The sequence below is a fragment of the Diabrotica virgifera genome, chromosome 5 (assembly GCF_917563875.1).
Source record: "Diabrotica virgifera virgifera chromosome 5, PGI_DIABVI_V3a".
In the NCBI taxonomy this organism is placed as follows: domain Eukaryota; kingdom Metazoa; phylum Arthropoda; class Insecta; order Coleoptera; family Chrysomelidae; genus Diabrotica; species Diabrotica virgifera.
The window spans coordinates 230,238,991-230,256,752 of NC_065447.1; the positions used below are offsets into that span (position 1 = coordinate 230,238,991).

Genomic DNA, 17,762 nt, shown 5'->3' on the forward strand with positions numbered 1-17,762 from the left:
TTAAGGTACACCGACAGTGTTGGCGTTAAAAATATTAGTAAATTGGTTAATTCACACAATGCTAAACATTAAAACATAACGTCGTTAGACCAAAAAATTATAGCGACACTGTCCGTACCGTCCGATGCCGAGTTGGAAAGGTCTTATTTGAGCTTCAATTTTTCTTTGAAGTGTGTCATTTTACCGACAAACGATAGGACAAGGCAAACCAGGCCGCTCTAGCCATAAATGGCCATAAATATGGGGTTTGTTCTTTGTCCAAGGATCGTAAATCACAAAATTCTGAGGAAAGTAACGCTATTTTATATTGATTTGATTCCCGTCTTCAGTTTTTATCTTTTTCTGTTACATTATTTTTCTATATCGCAAAGCGCGCATCAACACGCTCCGTCGGAATTCTTTTTTAGCCACTAATAGTGTCATAAAAACAAATTTAGATTAATTTACTAGATTTACCCTCTATAAAAAATATCTAACCATAATCTCACGTACAATCGCTGGGCATTGTTGGTATTACTAACTCGTTTACCGTTCATGGTAAACTAACAGGATCTGATTCAATGAATTCTATTTACTAAACTCGTCTTGATAGACAGGTGATTGCTCTTTAAAAATATTTGTTTAAACACTTTGAATAAGTCCAGTAGTTAAATAAATAGTGGGATTTCATGTGTCAAATATAATTAAGTTTATAAATCAGCTAGTGAAAAAAAAAATAAAATATCATTCTCTATTTTTATTGACAGATATTGAGAGTATACAGTGGAACTTCGTTAACTCGGATTAATCGGGACCGCGGTCGATCCGGGTTATCGAAAATCCGGGTTGGCCGGAGAAAATGGTAAAAATTAATAAAATACGGTATACTTACAGATAAACTCCGTTATAATTGAAATAACATGAAATATATATTATGCACAGTACACATCTAACTTACGTATCAATTACGCCTTTGTCAATTCTACCTATTTCTTCTAGTTTCTTTTCCATTGTCACTACAACATTTTTACAAAAAAATACGCAAACACAAAATCTGAATAGATTTACGAACGATTACAGAACGGAAGCAAACAATTCGACTGTACTACACACAATACGGTCTCAATCGCAACGATCTTATGTTATTTAATAAAAGTGAAGACTAAGCCCATTGTTTAAAAAAGAATTTTTTAATAGTTTTTTTGTCTTTTTTAAACAATGCTAAGACAGTTTGAAATAAATAAAGGATACTACAGGTGCCTGTTGTTTCCGATAACACGACAATGAACGTCGTGTGCCATGAGTCATTTTTACTATCGTATATGTAGTTCAAATTACACAAATACCCATTATCTCTCAAATATTATATTACATACATTTTTATTGTTGAAATGTTTGTCTGATAAAAATCGGTTCGGGTTAGCCGGACTTCCGGGTTATCTGGGGCCGACTTATCGGGGTTTCACTGTATTTACATAAAAAAAACTTTCAGTATTCAAGTTCGCGATACTAATTTCTAGACAAACAGGATGTTTTCTATATCTGTATTATTTGCAGTAGAAATTACTGAATTTCTTGAGTGAAACTTGATGTGTTGTGTAATTGACTTGTTAAATCAAATAATCATATCTATCAAATAAATTGTCCTGCATGTTCCCCAAACTTTTTTCGGATCTGGAGGCCGTCGGCTCTACTTTGGTCGTACTGCATCCAATTAGCTTTTGTATGCCTTCTACTAACTAATTTACAAGTCCTAGGGACTTCGACAGATCTACTATATATAATTTAATTTCTCCACCAATACCTAAGTACTTAGTCCTGCTATACCCAGAGCTCTTGTATCAAGATAAAAACGAATCAAACCCTTGTGTTTGCGCCCTTGTGTTAAACGATTATCATCATCTTCCACATCTCTATTTTTATTGGTAATCTATTAGATTTCCATTTTGCTTTGCCTATATGGTTGATCAAGTTTATGGCAGATTAAGTTTTTATTTTAATCCCTATTTTGATTCTACTATGTTTCACTGTAACCTACTCATTATTTGCTTGTGAATTTATTATTGTTTTTTTATATTATATTGTATCAATATTTATGCCGATTTTTTGTGCAAGTTTGTTGTCATCATTTATTTAAATATAATATTTTCCAATATTTAATTTACCGATAAATTTTTAGGTTTCTGGTCTCCCAACCAACCCGACCCACAATCCGGAGAGTGTGTAGACGTTATCGTAACCGAAGAATTCCAATCATGGGAACTAACCACTTGCGAAAGCCTTCAACCCTTCATGTGTCGATCGAAAGCATGCCCAGCGGCATCATTCCACTGCTCAAATGGGTTGTGCATAAACGAAAAGTTCAAATGCGACAAACAGGATGATTGTGGAGATGGTTCCGATGAAATCGACTGTGCCACCAACTGCAACTTCTATTTGGCCAGTAGTGGGGATGTGGTTGAAAGCCCGTACTATCCACACAAGTATGCACCACTGACCAATTGCAAATGGACGCTAGAAGGACCACAAGGTATGTACAAGACGATTATCTAATTAACTCACCTTTCCTAGTCTAGTATTTCTTTCCTATTCAGTAAGAATGTATGTTAATTGCTTGTTCTGTCTTCAGGTCACAACATTCTTCTCCAATTTCAAGAATTCGAAACAGAAAAGACCTTCGACACAGTCCAGATTCTAGCAGGAGGAAGAACTGAAGACACATCTATCAATCTAGCTACCCTTTCCGGAAAACAAGACCTTACTAACAGGTCATTCGTCTCAGGCTCTAACTTTATGATAATTAAATTTAGTACAGACGCTTCGGTAGAAAGAAAAGGATTCCGAGCTTCTTGGAAAACAGAACCACAAACTTGTGGTGGAACGCTTCGAGCTACTCCTCAAGGACAGGTTCTTACTTCTCCTGGATACCCTGAACAATATCCAGGAGGTTTGGAATGTTTGTATGTAATTCAGTCACAAGGAGGAAAGATAATAACTTTGGAAGTAGATGATTTGGATTTGGATGATAACCGTGACTTTATTTTGGTGAGGGATGGCGATTCACCCAAAAGCAAACCAATTGCTAGGCTAACTGGAAAGTGGGAGAATAATCAAAAGGTGATTATGTCAACAGGGAATCAACTATATGTTTACTTTAGAACACGTTTAGGCGACTCAAAACGAGGATTCAGGATCAGGTATACACAAGGTAAGCATTAAGATTTAGTGTTGCCCAAAATCGGTCTTAGTCTTGCAGTCTTGGTCTTGTTCTTGCGTTTTCGCAAGACCGCTTTATTTTAGCAATACCAAGACCAAGACTGACCGTGCAAGACCTGAGCAAGAACAAGACTAAGCCTGCTAGACTCTTGCGTGTTGCACTTAGGATTGAGTGTCATTTTAGGGAATATAGTAGTTCGGGTATATGCTTAGAGACTATGAGACGCAAAAAGATATGTAGGTAACAAAAATTTGGAAAATTGGACTTGTGCGGATTATAAACAATACGATAAACATACATAGCGAATCAAAATATTCATTTATTAAAAGAACACTTGACATATTTATTTGACACGTACTCGGAGGTCATAATAAATTATTACAATGTAAAAATAAAATATTTTGTAATACATTCTTTCCTATCAGACGACGGCGACGGACGCCTTCGCTCTGAAATTAATTGTATGTTATTTAATTGTCTCGATTTTGAGAATAGCTGTCCTTTCATAAAAATAATCTGTGTTGTGACGCCGACAGTAATATCCTATTGAAATTTTTTAAAGATATGTCGCCTAAGTTTATAAAAAATACAATACGACACACTCAATTGTTTTCCTTATCAGTTAGTAGGATTCTAAATACCACATCGTATAAAGATTAAACGTCGTACTTGTAAACTTTCTGCAGAGTGCAATTTCAATTTTATATCAATGGGCCAAACAAGTGAAACAAGACAAAGGATCTAGACAGAGAATTTTCTTTAATACAGTCGAGTTTATGTCATTTATTTGGTTTTCTGTGTTTTAACCATGTGTTAGCACATATGTAATATAATCTTATTAAATTCAAATGTTTAAAGAAACAGACTGACTCCCGTGGGATATGGTAGAAACCTCAGTTAGTGAGAGTATAGACAGGGATATTTTAGATCGTGGGTTCAAACCCCACCCGATGTGAGTTGTTTAGACATTTATTAATTTGGTTGGTTGTTACTATGTCTACAGGGTGAGGCAGATAAATGTCCTATTAGAAATATCTCGAAAACTAAAGGCAACAGAATCATGAAAATGGGAACGAAGGGTTTTTAAGGAGTGATCTATTTAATGAAAGTATTTTCATCTATTTCCTATTTCCGATTATACCGGATGTTACTTATAACTTCGTTTTTTTTAATGGGTCACCCTGTATATTTTTACATTTTTAAATTCTCCTCGATGTCTTCGTTGTTAAAATATAAGGTTTTGTAATGTGATATAGGGTAGTTTAAAAGAGAATTACATTTTTTTTCTTAATTTCGTAGCAATATTCACACCCTTAGAATTTTAGTAGTTTGACATCAAAAACTCTATTTACGTTCAGATGATTTTTAATATAGTATACTATTGTTAAGAATTGATAGTACATATAGCCAAATTTTTAATTTTAGAATAAAGGGTTGGTCGAAACTCGGAATTAGTATTTTCTGAGTTTTCTTAAATGGAACATCCTGTATTTTAGTTCAAGCCAAATATTAATTGAAACAAAAACTAAGTGAAATTTTATTAGGTTGGTCGTGAACATATTCAATCGCAAATAATTTTTCGGAAATAGATACATATTAATCTAGACTGATCCTAAAAATTACCAATAATGGTTGAGCTATCAAAATACCTACTTAGTTAACATTGTTGGCGCGATTAACAATTAAGCACAAATTAAAGCAGTTAGGTATAGGGAATGCTTAAGAAATAAAAAAGTACCACAACATAACATTTCTTACAATAGTTTATTATTTCTTACCCTGTATTTTAATACAGGGTGTTCCATTAAAGAAAATACTCATTCCGAGTTTCGACCAACCCTGCATATCAAATGCAACATTTAGATATACTTACTAATTTACTAATAATTTTTAACAATAATAAACTATATTAAAAATCATTTGAACATAAATAAAGTTTTTGATGTCAAATAACTACAATTCTACAGGGTGTGAAAGTTGCTACGAACTTAATAAGAAAACGTAATTATCTTTTAAACTGCCCTATATAACATTACAAAACTAATTAACAATTACTTAACAATTTTCGACTATAGTTGTCATTTATATGGGTCTGCGTCAACAGGATATCTTAATAAAGTTGAAATCCAAAGGAATAAATGTTTGAGACTCTGTCTCGGTTACTTAAAATCTACTCCTATTACTATTATTGAGATTGAAGCTAAGGAACCACCACTTACTCTACGTAGACAGTTTTGTACAGATAAGTTTGTAGCTAGAGCTATCTCAAAAAACGTCAGCTACTTAGGGACTATTCGTAACTTGAATATATTAGATTTAAGCCATAAATATTGGTGTACTAAAAAAACCCCCATATACGTTGAAAGCTACAGGAAGTTGACAATGAATGAAAACCAAATGTACAAAAATAAAATACCTTTAATTTACACTAAACCTCCTGAAACTCTCTTTTCCAAGGTAATACAAACAAACTACATGGATTCAAACCTTCCAGGCAATATTATCAACAAAATAATTAAAGACAGGTGGCCTATGTTTCAATATATTTTTACTGACGGCTCCAAAATTCAAAATAAAACCGGATGTGCAATATATCACTGGAATTCTGAATACAAAGAATCATGCCGATTGCCTAATGAAGCTTCAATATATACTGCCGAATTATCAGCTTTATTACTTGCGTTAAAATATATAGCCTCTGTTGGTATGGACAATTATATCATTTTCACCGATTGTAGAAGTATTGTGGACAAACTCACTTCTATCCAATCGACAAAAAATCTAAACCACATTGAGATAGAAATTAAGAGTCTATATTATGATTTTACTTCCTCGGGCAGTTCAATTATTATTTGTTGGGTGAAAGGACATTCTGGAATATTAGGAAATGAAGAAGTCGACAAATTAGCTAAATCTGCAGCTTTAACCAAACAAAACATAAGCAACATACTTCTACCAGTAACCGATATAGATAATATCAGTAAAAACCATTGCAAACAAAATTGGCAACGTGTATATAACCAAAGTACAACGGGAATAAATTTTAGAAATTGCCAGCCACTAATTCCCAATGAGAGATGGTTTAAACAAGAATCAAATAGGCTATTTATAAAAACAATAAACAGAATGAGGTCAAATCACGCACTAACCCCAGCATACAAACACAGCATATGTATCAGTGATAACCCATATTGCGCCTGTGGTGGAATGGGAGATCTACAGCACCTCATATTGGAGTGTGGACTGTACAGACAAAATATTAAAGTAATGTATGAAAAGTTAATTGATCTAAATTGTCCTTTACCTGTCAATTTAAACGAAATTCTTTTTCCAAAAAATAAGCAGACGTTACAATGTCTTTACGAATATGTAACGTCCTGTAAATTTAAATTTTAAATAGGCTTCGATAATAAAATTATAAAATTGTAAAAATATCACACAAAATTGAAAAATGTATCCATTAAGATAGTATAACACTCTGTAAATTTAGATAATAAGTAGGCTTAGATATTAACTTAAAATTGTTATTGTAATACCATACAAAAAAACACAAATAGTCTGGCTAATTGGCTCTGTCAAAGCCATTAATAAAAAAAAAAAAAAAAAAAAAAAAAAAAAAAAAAAAAAAAACATTACAAAACCTCATACTTTTAGAAAGAAGACATAGAAGAGAATTCAGAAATGTAAAAATATACAGGGTGTCCCATTTTAAAAAACGAAGTTATAAGTAATTTCCGGTATAACTTGAAGTAGGAACTATATAAAAATATTTTAATTAAATAGATCACTCTTCAAAACCCCTTTATTCCAATTTTCACGATTCTGTTGTCTTTAGTTCTCGAGATATTTCTAATAGGAAGGTTATCTGCCTCACCCTGTATGTTAAGTCAAGCTGAAAATGTACCTATACTGTTACGTTGTTCTAAGATCTAAAGTTACGTTTAAAATAGCAATATGCTAGTGGGTAACTGCGAAACTTGCAAGACTCTGCTGCAAGACCAAGACCGGGAGTGCAATACCAAGACCAAGAACAAGACCAGGTGTATTGGTGCAAGACCAAGACCAAGACTCTCTATGTCTCGTCTTGGTCTTGCATTTGGGCAACACTATTGAAGATTATTTAATTGGATATACTTACTAATACCTTGGTTATTTTTGTGATATTTTAGGATGTAAAGCAACAATTGTGGCTAAAAATGGGACTATATCATCACCAGCTTTCGGTTTAGAAAACTATCCTAGCAATCAAGAATGTATGTACAAGATTAGAAATCCTGGAGGCCAACCCTTATCCTTAAATTTCCCACATTTTGAAGTCGACAAATCAGATTTTGTACAAGTTTATGATGGATCGACCACCAGTGGATTACGATTGCACTCAGGAAATGGATTTACAACAGGAACAAAACCAAAAATCACCTTAACTGCTTCAAGTGGGGAAATGCTAGTCAGATTTGTGACAGATGCTTTACATAGTAACGAAGGATGGGAAGCAGTATTTTCAGCTGGTAAATAATGTTATATTAATTTACTGATTTTGGTCAAATTTAACAATCAACTCGTTTTTTCTAGATTGTCCACCTCTGCAACCTGGAATTGGTGCTTTAGCATCTAGTAGAGATACAGCCTTCGGAACCATCATTACGTTTAGCTGTCCTACTGGGCAAGAATTTGCAACAGGTAGAAATCGTATAACTACTCAATGTTTGCCTGGAGGAAACTGGTCCATAAGCTACATCCCGAAATGCCAAGAAGTCTATTGTGGACCAGTACCTCAAATTGACAACGGATTCTCAATTGGTTCGAGCAATGTAACCTACAGAGGTCAAGCAATGTATCAGTGTTATGCAGGTTTTGCTTTTCCCACAGGACAAGCTATTGAACGGATATCTTGTTTGTCTGATGGTCATTGGGAGAAAAAACCAAATTGTTTAGGTAAGTCTTTCATTTATAAAGTAGGAGGAAGGGTACTAATTTGATTTTTTTAGCATCTCAATGTGCAACATTGCCTGAAGTTCCTCATGCTAATGCTACCATTTTGAATGGCTTAGGCAGATCATATGGTACAATTATGAGATACGAATGCGAACCTGGATACATCAGAAGTGGACCACCTGTAATATTGTGCATGAGTAATGGAACTTGGTCGGGAGATGTACCGGTTTGTTCACGTAAGTTATACACTTTCCAAATATTCATCATTTTTTAAAAACTTGTGATCAGAAATGTGGACCCACGTATATTACGTATATCCTGGACCAATCACGTGACCAACCAGGAAGTCCTACGGCGGATAGGTAAGGAGAGAGAGGTAGGAATAAGTATAAAAGAAAGAAAAGAAAGTTGGAATGCTTGAGTCACGTTATGAGGCACAGAAAATATAGAGTATTTCTAGGGTATTTCGTCGTCTCTTTGCCGTGTAAATGGTAGAAGCAGAGATGCAGGATGTTAACAAAGAATGGTTCTAATAAGGAAGGTTTCTAGATTTAAATTAGTGTACATTATTATTTTTAATAAAGTATTCTGTATCTGAGACTTTCCTACTTTCTATTATCTTTAATAGATGTCGCTGCAGGCAGCGTCTCCAAAGGGGATTTCAGTTTGTCTTTGAAATTTTCCTTGAAAAGGCAATTGGGTTTTGTGTTGATTCAGCGGCGAGTAGGCATCTGTACTGACGACGGTGATACCAGAAACAGCGCTGTCTGCAGATTATGTCTTGCCTTAAGCGAAAATAGACAGCAGAAGGTATCCAGGGTAGAGGACATTCTCGTGGCTCAAAACTTGCGGCAATGGTTCGGATTATCATCTGCCGAACTATTCAGATCTGCCATAAACAAAGTCAGAAAAGCCATGTTAATTGACAACGTTCGCAATGGACAAAGTACGTGAAAAAGAAGTGATCACAATGTCATTATTTTATAATTATCTTAGTATAAAATATTATAAAAGTGTAATATTAATTTTAGGTGCAAAATGTCCCAAATTCCCAGAAATTCAAAACGGCTTCATCACAGACATTTCTAGAGACTACTACTACAACGACGAAGCACGTGTTCAGTGTTACAAAGGCTACAAACTTATCGGCAACAGCATCCTTAGATGTGGCGAGAACCAGATATTTAATAATCCTCCCAGATGTGAAGACATCAACGAATGTATCAGCAGCCAATGTGATGTTGCTTCCACGGAATGTGTGAACGTCCCAGGATCTTTCCATTGCAAGTGCAGAAAAGGATTCGAAAGCACACAAGAATGTAGACCAGTTGGTGATTTGGGGTTGGTTAATGGAGGAATTCCTGATGACTCGATTACTGTGTCTAGCAGTGAACCAGGATACGAGAAATCGGTAAGTACTTTACAAGCTAAAGTAAGATTCTTTAGAATTATATAATTAAGGAAACCCTTTTTCTTGTGGTGCTGCCTCGTTTACTGGAGATTGGCAACCTCTGTCCAATGCGGCTTTAAATAAAAAAGGTGGTGAATCAAGGCCGGTCCAGTCTCTGATATTTTTAAGCCATGAAATCTGGCGCGTACCGGGACTCCGTTTTCCTTCAGTCTTCTCCTGAATGACCATTTTGGCGAGGTAGTATTTTTCGTTTCTCATTATGTGTCCTAGATAGCTAACTTTTCTAACTTTTATGATCTTTAGTATCTGTTTATCTGTTCAAAGGCTTCTAACTTGTTCATCAGCGTTATGTTGAGGGTGCAGGCCTCCGTTCCATACAAGAGTATTGACCATACATAGCAATGCAGAAAACGACATCTAAGACTAATATTAATGCTATTGTTATAAAATAAGCTTTCCATTTTAATAAAGTCTTATCGGGCTACCTCGATTCTCGCTCTTACTTCTTGTTGTATTCAAGCTTTTGCCGTTGGTGGTTCACATATATTTAAAGAGTAAATTTTTATTCTTTGATATTTTCATAACTTTGGTTTTCGCAGTATTGATTTTCATTCCCATTTTTCTCGTAACCTTTACTTAATGAGAAGACCTTTACCCTCAATGAAAATACGTATTTATTATAATAGCATAAGAGCTGTGAGACATTTTTGAGTAGGTATTTTAGGCAACCTGACAATTTTTTCAGGTGACTCTTCCATGATAGCCTAATACAAAAATGCCGGTCTGGCTGTAGGGTAGCGGTTATTTTCCCCAAAAATCCCCCCCAAAGTTAAAAAAAAGAGTAAACATTGTTATTACAAAAAATATCATTGGCGTAACTTTAAAGTAAATTTAAATATTCAAATATAAAGAAAATAAACAAGCCAGGCGATTTTAACTCTGCAAGATACTTGCATGGGCGCCCCAGGATTATTTTCAGGGGGTGCATCTGAATTTCAGAATAAAGATAAAATATACAACTATACATGCATAGCTATGTACATTCCTTCCGGACAGGGAGGTGCAATTGTTATTTTGACAGGGTATTTTTTAATATCAAAAATAAATATTCTAAATAAGACAGGTTTTTTTTGGTGAAATTTTCCAACTGCCAGGTGATTAAACAAATTACGCGTGCATGTAAATGAAAAGCGCTATAGGTAAGCAGCAGTGTGAGAAAGAGCGTATACCGATAACTGTTTGCGTCCTATATTGTAGCTGAGCGAGTCCGTTCGCTCGAGAAAAATCACGTGACCTGGCGATACCCATGTTGTTGTGCCTCGAAACGTTGAGAGTAATTATTATAATATTATAGTTTCTTAAGTAACTTTTTATTAATTAAAGGAAAATAATACGTACTATACAATAGATTTTGCAAATATGATAGAAAAAGACAAATTGGTCTACTTTGTTATACTTTGGTCATATACTAAGAAATAAAAAACGTGATGTGATTGGTTATATAAGGAAAAGTGCAAGAAAAAAGAGAACCGGGAAGACGATGCATACCTGGTTGAAAAATTTAAAGTAGTGGAGTGTTAAAAACAACAATAGAACTCTTCAGAATCGCTGCAGACAGAATAAAATGAGCAGTGATGATCGCCATTGTCATGAAAGGTTGAGGCACATGAAGAAGCAGAAAATTGAGTTAACTAAAAAAAAGATTTCAGTTATAAAAAGAACATGTATGTAAGCTTACCTTCAGCAATATATCTTAAATTCTCTTTGGTTCGCTGATGAACTATAGCATAATAAACTGATTGAGACAAACAATTTCCCTCAAACCAATTAAAATCTAATTTATCCATATTTAGTATCCACCCATTTCCGTTAGGTGTTAAAGAACTGGGGACTTGCAAATATGCGATTCGCCAAATTCTCGTGATATACTGAGTTCTTAGCAGATGTTGTCTCAATTCGGCTTTGCACGGAGGCAAATAGATGGATCACACTTTTTCAATATTTTGGCAGAATGCAAAATGAAATATGGACTTATAATTTTGGCAGAATGTTTGAAATCGTGCTGTGTTGATATTTGATACATTTTTTGTACCATAAATTTCGCACACAAATTCTTCCAAAGTTTCGAAAATTTCATCTCGCGTACCGGTAACGTGGGCAACTCTAAGATCCGTTAATGCTTTCTGATAAATTATTTTTTTTAATATTTTAAACGGCCTTATCTTGCCCTTTTGGAAAAAAGACGAATTATAATCACATCCCGTTAATGCGTGGAAAGCAGGCAAACTCGTACTTAAAGATGGCTCTAATTCCGTATGTAGCTTCGTTATTCATGTACATTTTAGAATTTTTTATCATACCTCATACCCCATAAACATCTCCAGATCATCACTTTGGAGATGATCCATGTTTTCAAGCATAATTATTAAAACATCCGTATCAGAAGTTTTAATAAGAACATTGGTCTTTGCTAATGTATTAAGCTTACATACGTGATGAACTATCTTCGTGTCGGCTTCTTCGTGATTTTAGCAGGTCATATTATCGTCGATCGACATTTCTATACCATCATTATTTTCAATATACGAATAACATAAATCATAATTTAAATTTATTAATAAATTACCAATAAAAGGCACCATCTCATCTGTAGACCAATGTTCAGTTAAAAATTTTACAAAACTCTGCTTAAATTTAATATTTTTTAATTCATTGGCAAAATCTGTTAGTATCCATCCATTTCCGTTAGGTGTTGAATAATTACCTATAGCCCTTTTCATTCACATGCACGCGAAATTTGTTTAATCACCTGGCAGTTGGAGAATTTCACCAAGAAAAACCTGTCTTTTTTAGAATATTTATTTTTAATATTAAAAAATACCCTATCCGGAAGGAATGTACATAGCTGTGCATGTATAGTTGTATATTTTATACCCGTTAATAGTATGTACAGATTCAGATGAAATCTTCTGAAGTTCAGATGCACCCCCTGTAAATATTCCTGGGGCGCCCATGCAAGTATCTTGCAGAGTTCAAAACGCCCTCAAATCGCCTGGCCTGTTTATTTTCTTTATATTTGAATATTTAAATTTAGTTTAAAGTCAGGTTAATGATATTTTTTGTAATAACAATGTTTACCCTTTTTTTAACTTTGGGGGGACCTTTATAAGGAATTAAAAGATTTAAAATGTTTTTTCTCAATAAACCTTAATACTTTAATATTTACAAATGATATGAAAATTCTTCATCTCATTTATAAACATGTTAAATTATGTAAATACAAGTTGTAAATGTAATATAATAAGCATAATTTGTTAATGTGGTTTGAAAAAATTTAAAAAAAATAATATATAAAAAAAACACATAATAAAATAATAACAAAAAAATAATAAATAAAAAAAAAGAAAAAAAAATAGAAACAAAAAAAAAAGAATAAAAAAAAAAAAGAATGTGTGTGTACTTTGTACGCACGTAAGAAGTTATACTTCTATTATATGATTTAAACGAAATTAATATACTTTTTATTTATATATTTTTTTAAATATTAAACTAATTTATACTTACTACTTCTCAAACATTTTTATTAGAACAGTGCCAAAAATTAAAATAATAAAAGAATAAAACACACACAAACACATTAAACAAGCCACAAATGATGTCTGAACATTAATTGTCGAAAATTTTTTTAACTAAATACGTATTTTCTGAAAATACAATTATATAATAAATATACTTACAATCATAAAATGTATTAAAAAAAAAACAAAAAAGAAAGTTTCTATTGGGACTCGAACCAGCGCTGATAAGAGCGGTTGGTATTTGAATTCATTCGCCTTCTCCGCTTAGCCACGGACACTATGTGTCATTATTTACGAAGATCGACTAACTAAACGGATTAAACTTGTGATATTTTGATATTTTTAAAATTGATCAAATTATTTTAATTTTGAATTGAAATGATTTAGAATTGAAAAAATACAACAAAACATAGAGTAAAAAAACAATATATTAGGTGAATATTGATAGAAATTTTGATGGTAATCAAATTATATAAATAAAAGTATTACATACTATGTATTTTGGCAGATCAAATAGGTAGGTTTATACCCATGATACATTAACAATTATTACGTACCTGTTGCTTTTAAAAACTATTTAAAAGTCACTACAATATTATAAACTTTTTTGTTTCTGTCCTCACAACAATAAAACTAATATATTATACATTTGTTTACCTTTACCTTTACCTCCAAACCACAGCTGTCCTACAGCTGCCATATCGGATAATTTTTGACATGTCATTTGAACATCCAATCAGAAAAAATTATAATGCGCATGCGCCGGGCTGATAGGTTTTAACATATAAAAAAATCACCCTCTATCGCCGGTAAAGAAGTATAACTTCAAAAAGAAGTAAAAAAAAGTGTTTCGCACAAATTAAAATATATATTAAAAAAACAGTAAAATAATTTAAAAAAAAACAAAATAAAAAAAAAGCTACACAATGTACCAATGTATCTATAAAAATAATATTGTAGAATGTACTTATGTTTATAAGAAATTTATGACTATGAATCTGCAATCAATCACAAACAAGTCTGGCTAATAGGCTCTGCCAAAGCCATTTTTCAAAAAAAAAACTTTGGGGGGATTTTTGGGGAAAATAAAAGCTACCCTCCAGCCAGACCGGCATTTTTGTATTAGGCTATAATGGAAGACTCACCTGAAAAAATTTCAGGTTGCCTAAAATACCTACTCAAAAATGTCTCACAGCTCTCGGACCATAATAATTGTAAGTAGTAGTCGTAAGTAGTGTCTCTAGTAATAGTGAATAAAAAACGAAAGAAATAAGAAATAGTAACTTAATGCTTTCAAACTCAACTCTTCACATGAGATGTAGCATTTCTGGTTAATTTGTTACTATAAGTCAAGTGTCATCAGCAAATTTTAAATTGGAGATCTTTCTACCAGCCACCGTTACTCCACCTACCTATCCTTCTTAAACCATCCTCATGGCATGTTCTTCATAAATATTGAAAAAGTCAGGTGATAAAACGCATCATTGTTTAACCCCTCTCTCTGTTCTGAATTATCTTAAAAACCTCTAAGCTAGTCGTACTGTTGCCATATTGGACTGGTAAAGATTTTTAATACGTATAATAGTCCAGGGCGCATCTGTTTTGAGATGGACGTTGAGAGGTGACACATATTTTTTTGCAGAAATTGCTTAAAAATAACTCAAATAATAATATTTGAGTTATCCTCCCACTCAAAATGGTCCGGAACATTGTTTAAATAATCAAAATGTCAAAAAATTAAGGAAAAATTCGATTATTTTCTTCGTTTTTTGATTATAACTTTCAAAGTATTTACTTTCGAGAAAAGTTGTACTAATATAAAAGTTGCGTAATTAAATTTCCTACAATATAGGATTCTAAAAATTTTCACCCTTGTTGCAAAATAGCAATAATTGCGAAAAAAAAAAACATAAAAAACAAGTATTTGCATTTTACATTTTTCAACCACTTATGCTACACTTAGGACCTTTATATTTATTTTACCCAGAAAAACTATGATATAGTAAAACAATACTGTAAATATCGGTGTAATAGATTTTGCAATCCAGATCTCGCAAAAAAATTCATTTTTTCAAAATGTTGCATGACTGAAAATAAAGCAGATAGCAAGTTGAATTTTTTTACGTATATAAGAATACCGTACCTTCCATTTGCAATTTTTAAAATTAAAATCCAATAACTACCACGGCGTCAGGAATTTTTTTAAATAAACATTAATTTTTGGTGATACGCGCAGGACAGCGGTGTTCGATTCACACAAGTTGATTTCCACCATTTCTTCCAATCTTTATCTAATATATTATTTTCTTACACTATATTTTGTTGTATTTTAATATTTTAATTCCACAAAAATCAAACTAATTTGATTATTGTTTGTGAAATATTGTTTAAACAGTTGCATATGTTTAAAAATAATAAACTTTTATTTTCAACTTAAAATATATGAACAAAGAAAGTTTTTGCCGAAAAAAGTGTTATTTCAAAGGGCAGAGCACGTGTTTTATTTTGTAATAAACACATTTATTTATTTATATCGAAATGTACTAAAAATTTAAATTTGTTAATCATTATCAAACGTCATTGGAATGCTCAGTCAGAGCAAACTATCCGCTGTCCTGCGCGTAGCACCAAAAAAAATGTGTATTTAAAAAAATTCCTGACGCCGTAGTTGTTAACCGATTTTAATTCTGCAAATTGAAAATGAAAGGTACGATATTCTTCAATATGTAAAAAAATTAAACTTGCTGTCTGCTTTATATTTTGAATCCTGCAAGATTTTGAAAAAATTAATTTTTTTTGCGAAAGCTGGATTGCAAAATTTATTTTGCAAAATCTATTGAACCGATCTTAATGAAATTTACAGTATTGTTTTACTGTATCATAAAGTTTTTCTTGGTAAAATATGAAGGTCCTAAGTGTAGCATAAACGGTTGAAAAACGTAAAATGCGAATACTTGTTTTTTTATCGTTTTTTCGCAATTATTGATATTTTGCAACAAGGGTGACAATTTTTAAAATTTTTAACGAATTCTTATTGTAGGAAATTTAATTGTGCAACTTTTATGTTAGTACAACTTTTCTCAGAAATGGATACTTTCAAAGTTATAATCAAAAAACAAAGAAAAAATCGAATTTTTCCTTCATTTTTTGACATTTTGATTATTTAAACAATGTTCCGGACCTTTTTGAGTGGGAGGATAACTCAAATATTATTATGAGTTATTTTCAAGCAATTTCTGCAAAAAAATATGAGTCACCTCTCAACGTCCAAATGTACTAATATTTTTACAGATGCGCCCTGGTCTATAAGTAGTATATTTTCTATTATATTAAAACTCTAGTATATTTTCTGTTTCTTTTTATAGATGGTTCGACTCAACGGAGCTGGCTGGTGTGGTAACACCATCGAGGGAGGATCCAATTGGGTACTTATTGACCTTAAAGCACCCACCGTTATCAGAGGTTTCAGAACCATGGCAGTTCAGCGATTAGATGGAAACATAGCCTTTACTTCAGCAGTCAGAATACAATACACCGACGATCTCACCGACGTTTTTAAAGATTACAGAAATCCTGATGGATTAGCTGTTGAGTTTACCATCGAGAAACCAACCTTATCTATTTTAAATCTTCCTGTACCGATAGAAGCCCAGTTTATCAAATTTAAGATTCAGGACTACGTAGGTGCACCTTGTTTGAAAATAGAAGTAATGGGTTGCACAAGGCTAGAGTGTGCTGATATTAATGAATGTGCAGTTAATAATGGAGGATGTCAGCAGAAATGTGTCAATAGCGCAGGAGACTATTCTTGCAATTGTAATGTTGGTTTCGAGCTCTACACCCAAAATGGAACGGCGTCAATTTACGTAGAGAATTCTGAAAATGGTCACAGAGATGGAGATGTGTATCAAATTGACAAATCTTGTGTACCTGTCATGTGTCCTACACTTACGTCTCCTGAAAACGGAGTCATATTAACCACCAAAGATAAATATCACTTTGGAGATCTAGTCAGATTCCAGTGCGATTTCGGTTATGTCATGACCGGATCAACGTCTCTACTTTGCACTTCTTCTGGTGTATGGAACGGAACAGTTCCAGAATGCAAATGTAAGTACCATAAAAACATACACACATAATCGTTCCTCTCGTAATCTCAATCGTTGTGTGTCGAGGGAAGTGTCTCTATTTTTGATGAATTTTCTCTATTGTTTTGTTCTTTACATTATGTAATCTTCATATACAGTGCTAGTCAAAAGTCCGTACCCCCCTCGTATCTTTTGAACGGTTATATCTATAATAGTGAAATTTGGAGGGAGGAAATAAACGGACGTAAGCTTCTTAACTAGTTATGACAGGTGACGTAATTATGACAGATGACTTTACAGCGCCACTGGAACAGATAATTTTAAATGGGACCTTATGGCAAGTGATACCTCGTTTGAAAGGTATTAAAAATACCTATTTAGTCATACTAATTTTGTTTGAGTTTAAGCTAATTTTGATGAATAAAGGAAATAAATATAAAATTGTAGTTTCGCATTTAATTAATAAAAATTCAAAATTCCGCATATGATATTAAATGCGACACTACAATATTTTTTTATAATATATTTATTTAATTTATTCACCAAAATCAAAA

The 17,762-nt window shown here is 32.9% G+C and overlaps 1 protein-coding gene across 3 annotated transcripts in view; it reads left to right on the forward strand.

Annotated features, from left to right (window-relative positions):
* Nucleotides 1–17,762, forward strand: part of LOC114327169 (sushi, von Willebrand factor type A, EGF and pentraxin domain-containing protein 1) — a 254,273-nt gene that overhangs the window by 169,825 nt on the left and 66,686 nt on the right. For all 3 annotated transcript variants that reach the window (XR_007698379.1, XM_028275693.2, XM_028275694.2), the window contains exons 6-12: nt 2,159–2,509; nt 2,609–3,187; nt 7,366–7,704; nt 7,769–8,131; nt 8,185–8,367; nt 9,163–9,542; nt 16,486–17,230. Coding sequence is in view for 2 of the 3 variants with exons in the window: in XM_028275693.2 (XP_028131494.1) it covers nt 2,159–2,509; nt 2,609–3,187; nt 7,366–7,704; nt 7,769–8,131; nt 8,185–8,367; nt 9,163–9,542; nt 16,486–17,230 (2,940 nt within the window). In the remaining variant the exon portion in view is untranslated. The remainder of the gene's footprint in view (nt 1–2,158; nt 2,510–2,608; nt 3,188–7,365; nt 7,705–7,768; nt 8,132–8,184; nt 8,368–9,162; nt 9,543–16,485; nt 17,231–17,762) is intronic.